The 2083-nt window shown below is 49.1% G+C and overlaps 1 protein-coding gene across 1 annotated transcript in view; it reads left to right on the top strand.

Annotated features, from left to right (window-relative positions):
- The first annotated feature begins 1761 nt into the window (after positions 1–1761).
- The window catches only part of LOC107307292 (phospholipase D3-like), a 10579-nt gene continuing 10257 nt past the window's right edge, over positions 1762–2083 (top strand). Inside the window, exon 1 of the mRNA XM_015850789.2 lies at positions 1762–2081. Within this exon, the coding sequence (XP_015706275.2) occupies positions 1777–2081 (305 nt within the window). The 5' untranslated portion in view covers positions 1762–1776. The remainder of the gene's footprint in view (positions 2082–2083) is intronic.

Genomic DNA, 2083 nt, shown 5'->3' with positions numbered 1-2083 from the left:
ATGGGGGGGGGTATGGGGGGCAATGGGGGCCTTATATGGGGGGGGCATGGGGGGCAACATATTGCATTGTTTTATTGCACTGCACTGCATTGCATTCCATCCCATTCCATTGCATTATATTACGTTGCATTGCATTGCATTGCATTGCACCATGTTGCATTGCATGGCATTGCATTGCATTGCATTGCATTGCATTGCATTATATTCCATTTGATTGCATTGCATTGCATTACCTTCCATTGCAATACCTTGCATTACATTACATTCCATTGCATTACATTACATTGCATTGCATGCATTGCAGCGCGGTGCTGGTGGTCAGCACTCCATCAGGGCTGCATTACATTGCATTGCATTGCATTGCATTACATTACATTGCATTGCATTGCGTTGCATTGCATTACATTACATTGCATTACATTGCATTGCACCGTATTGCATTGCATTGCATTACATTACATTACATTGCATTGCGTTGCATTGCATTACATTACATTGCATTACATTGCATTGCACCGTATTGCATTACATTGCATTGCATTGCATTGCATTGCATTGCATTGCATTGCATTACATTGCATTGCATTGCATTACATTGCATTCCATTCCATTCCATTGCATTCCATTACATTACGTTGCATTGCATGCATTGCAGCGCGGTGCTGGTGGTGAGCACGCTGTCGGGGCTGCATTGCATTGCATTGCATTCCATTCCATTACATTGCATTGCACTCCATTGCATTGCAATACCTTGCATTACATTGCATTGCATGCATTGCAGCGCGGTGCTGGTGGTCAGCACTCCATCAGGGCTGCATTGCATTGCATTGCATTGCATTGCATTACATTGCACTGTGTTGCATTGCAGCGCGGTGCTGGTGGTGAGCACGCTGTCGGGGCTGCATTGCATTGCATTGCATTGCATTGCATTCCATTACATTGCATTACATTGCATTACATTGCATTGCATGCATTGCAGTGCAGTGCTGGTGGTCAGCACGCCGTCGGGGCTGCATCGCATTGCATTGCACTCCATTGCATTGCAATACCTTGCATTGCATTACATTACATCGCATCGCATTGCATTGCATTGCATTGTGTTGCATTGCAGCGCGGTGCTGGTGGTGAGCACTCCATCGGGGCTGCATCGCATTGCATTGCATTACATTACATTGCATTGCATTGCATTGCATTGCATTACATTGCATTGTATTGCATTGCATTACATTGCATTGCATTGCATGCATTGCAGCGCGGTGCTGGTGGTGAGCATGCCGTCGGGGCTGCATTGCATTGCATTACATTACATTGCATTGCACTGTGTTGCATTGCAGCGCAGTGCTGGTGGTGAGCACGCCGTCGGGGCTGCATCGCATTGCATTGCATTACATTGTGTTGCATTGCAGCGCGGTGCTGGTGGTCAGCACTCCATCGGGGCTGCATTGCATTGCATTGCATTGCATTGCATTACATTGCATTACATTGCATCGCATGCATTGCAGCGCAGTGCTGGTGGTGAGCACGCCGTCGGGGCTGCATTGCATTGCATTGCATTGCACTGTGTTGCATTGCAGCGCGGTGCTGGTGGTCAGCACTCCATCAGGGCTGCATTGCATTGCATTGTATTGCATTGCATTACATTGCATTGCATTGCATTGCATTGCATTGCATTACATTGCATTGCAGCGCGGTGCTAGTGGTCAGCACGCCGTCGGGGCTGCATTGCATTACATTGCATTGCATTGCATTGCATTGCATTGCATTCCATTGCATTGCATGCCTTGCAGCGCGGTGCTGGTGGTGAGCACGCCGTCGGGGCTGCATCACAGCTCGTTCCCATCCACGTTTTCCTGCTGGCTGCATTTGCTGCGCTCAGCGCGACGCAGCGTCGACGTCGCTTCGTTCTATTGGACCATGAGCAACAACGACACCAACACCACCGAGCAGACGGCTGCACCCGTAAACAGTGGGGTCCTATGGGGGCAATGGGAGCAATGGGGTCAATGGGGACAATGGGATTCAATGGGGGCTATGGGGCCAATGGGAGCAATGGGGTTGATGGGGGCTATGGGAGCAATGGGGT

Source organism: Coturnix japonica, unplaced genomic scaffold (assembly GCF_001577835.2).
Source record: "Coturnix japonica isolate 7356 unplaced genomic scaffold, Coturnix japonica 2.1 chrUnrandom534, whole genome shotgun sequence".
Taxonomy (NCBI): Eukaryota; Metazoa; Chordata; class Aves; order Galliformes; family Phasianidae; genus Coturnix; species Coturnix japonica.
Note: the sequence above shows the minus strand (reverse complement) of the source record. Positions and strands in the feature narration are given on the sequence as shown.